Source organism: Nanorana parkeri, unplaced genomic scaffold (genome assembly GCF_000935625.1).
Source record: "Nanorana parkeri isolate BGI_ZX_2015 unplaced genomic scaffold, ASM93562v1 scaffold1441, whole genome shotgun sequence".
NCBI classification, from domain to species: domain Eukaryota; kingdom Metazoa; phylum Chordata; class Amphibia; order Anura; family Dicroglossidae; genus Nanorana; species Nanorana parkeri.
In genome coordinates, this window is record NW_017307709.1 from 265,081 (window position 1) to 267,392 (window position 2,312).

Below are 2,312 nucleotides of genomic sequence, written 5' to 3' on the forward strand. Positions count from 1 at the left end.
CCCCCGATGCGTTACCTGTCATGGACGGAGCGCTGCATCCGGCTTTTGCAGGTAGTTAGGTTACACAGCAGCCGGCTTCCCCACTGCTTGTGTAACCTAACTTGGTGGTGAAGCAAGAGCTGTCACAGCCTCCTAATCTGTGTTAGAGGCGGGAGCTCTGTGGATGGCTTGGGCCAATGGCAAAGCGCCATTAGTCCAAGCTGTCCAATAAAAAAAGATTTCGATATCTCAGCAGTGACGAGCGAGTGAGGGGCAGGGAGGCTCCTCCCTGTCTGCTCCTTTCCTCCTCCCCACACAGCTTGGATACCAAGCTGGGGGCGAGGTTTCAGTGTGAGGGGGTGGAGCTTCGGCAGGCTGGGGATGCCTCACCCAGCCCAGAAGGCACGGCACGTCACTGGAGCTAATTGATGTCCATTCAGAAACCCATTCATGGCCCCCTGACTGTAAATGAAGTCCTCCCGGGAAGTTCCTCCAGGCCGTCCATTAGAGTCCTGTCTGAGTGGGCTATGGAGAAGGCTTGGATCTCCTACAGACCACGGCACGGGCCAGCTGGTCCTTCCCATTCGATCTGTGACCACTCCTAGATCACAACTCAGCTACAAATGTGCTTCTATTTTTGTCTTGTGTCCCCATTGGGGAGATTTCCAATGAATTCCGCTCAGATGAGCAAAGACAACCAATAGAGACCTTACCCTCAGCCCCTCCCCCCCCCGTATTGAAAGCAACATACAAAGTTTAGATTTGACAGTCATCATCACCGTGACTAGAAGTGTCCCCGCTGGAAGATTTCCCCTCTCTTCTTCTTCTGGTGACAACTGTAAGCGTAGGATCTTCCCTCACCTTCGGTTTCAGCAGTCACCAGGAACTATAGAGTCGGGAATCTTCCCACTGAGGACACTTCCAGACCTAGCAGAGGCTCTGATCTGTGACCACTCCATCTAAGACTGAGAAACAAAACATTTCAGTGTCGTATTGCTGTCGACAGTCTCCACAGGTCACCGGCACACACACAGATGACTTCAATATCTCTTGCAGTGACGTAACAATCGCCATAGCGACCCAGGCAGCTGCTATTGGGCCCGGGCACAGGGGGGGCCAGGGCATCCCTCTGATGCCGTGCGGGCCGCCTGGGTCGCTGTGGCATATCAGGGCAGCTGCCGCAGAAGAGACTGGATCCGGCGTTAGACCAACTAAAAACGCCGGGGGGGGGGGCCCATACAAAATGTTGCTATGGGGCCCTGTGATTTCTAGTTACGCCCACCTGATTCTCTTGGATATGTTTATGGAAGAATGTCACGACACGTCATTAGGAGCTGACGCCGGCGTTTCGGGGACCTCGCAGGGACCCTCCATCAGAGCCACATAGCGAGTTCATCTGTGTGCGTGTGCCGGTGACCTGCGGAGACTGTTCTGAGCTTTGCGCGGCGCCACCCGTGTGATCACCACCATTGGGAGGTTGCAGACCGTAAGGCGTGCGGGTGGTTCTTGGGGTAGATCCCACCACTCACAAGATGCGGATTGTACGACGGCGGCGGAGATCTCCCGTCATGTTGTGTGTCCATCACGCCCGGATGACCTCACCTGAATGTCACACGGCTCCCGTCCACCCAGAGCCAGGAACTGACGTCCGCACTGTCCCTCCTCAGTCCTAACCAGTATCTGTTTACTCCGATAGCTGGCAGCAGAGAAATCTGGATCAACAGACAAAGAAACGTCCATCAGATATAACAAATACACCGGAATGGACTCAACGGATCACTATGACCTACACAGGCCCGGATTTCCCACAAGGCCACCGAAGCCTGGCCTCGGGGGGCGGCAGAGCGCAGAGGGGCGGCAGCGGTGACCTTGTGGGGAAGTTGCGGGCGCCGGTGTAAGGTGTCCAATCACGACGGGGCGGCCCGAGGCCCCGCAGTGTGCGGCCAATCACGAACCCCCCCCCCCCGCCCTGCCATCTGGTTGCCATTCTCAATTGATGGGGAGGGGGGCTAGCGGCGCGGGGGGGGGGGCGTATTGTGGAACCTGGCCTTGGGGCGGCAGGGGGAGTAAATCCGGCCCTGGACGTACAATCAGTCTTTATCTCTTGTTATTCTTTTAGATAGAGAGACTTTTTAAGCAGGACTCTTAGGGGTGAATGTATAAAGAATTCGGAGAGCCATTCACCCTGTGAATCTCGGGTCAATCTTCATTGTGTGTGAATAAAGGGAAAGCGAACGCTCTTAGCATATTTTCTTTTCAGGTCAAACGTTATGTAATACCGCATTATGGCCACTAGGTGGAGCCGAGGAGCCCGGAGAATAAATACTTACGTC

General features: G+C 55.1%; 1 protein-coding gene across 1 annotated transcript in view; it reads right to left on the minus strand.

The window, feature by feature from the left end:
• LOC108798276 (C-type lectin mannose-binding isoform-like) overlaps nt 1-2,312 on the minus strand; it is a 37,098-nt gene that overhangs the window by 1,534 nt on the left and 33,252 nt on the right. The window contains exon 10 of the mRNA XM_018570008.1: nt 1,582-1,691. Within this exon, the coding sequence (XP_018425510.1) occupies nt 1,582-1,691 (110 nt within the window). The remainder of the gene's footprint in view (nt 1-1,581; nt 1,692-2,312) is intronic.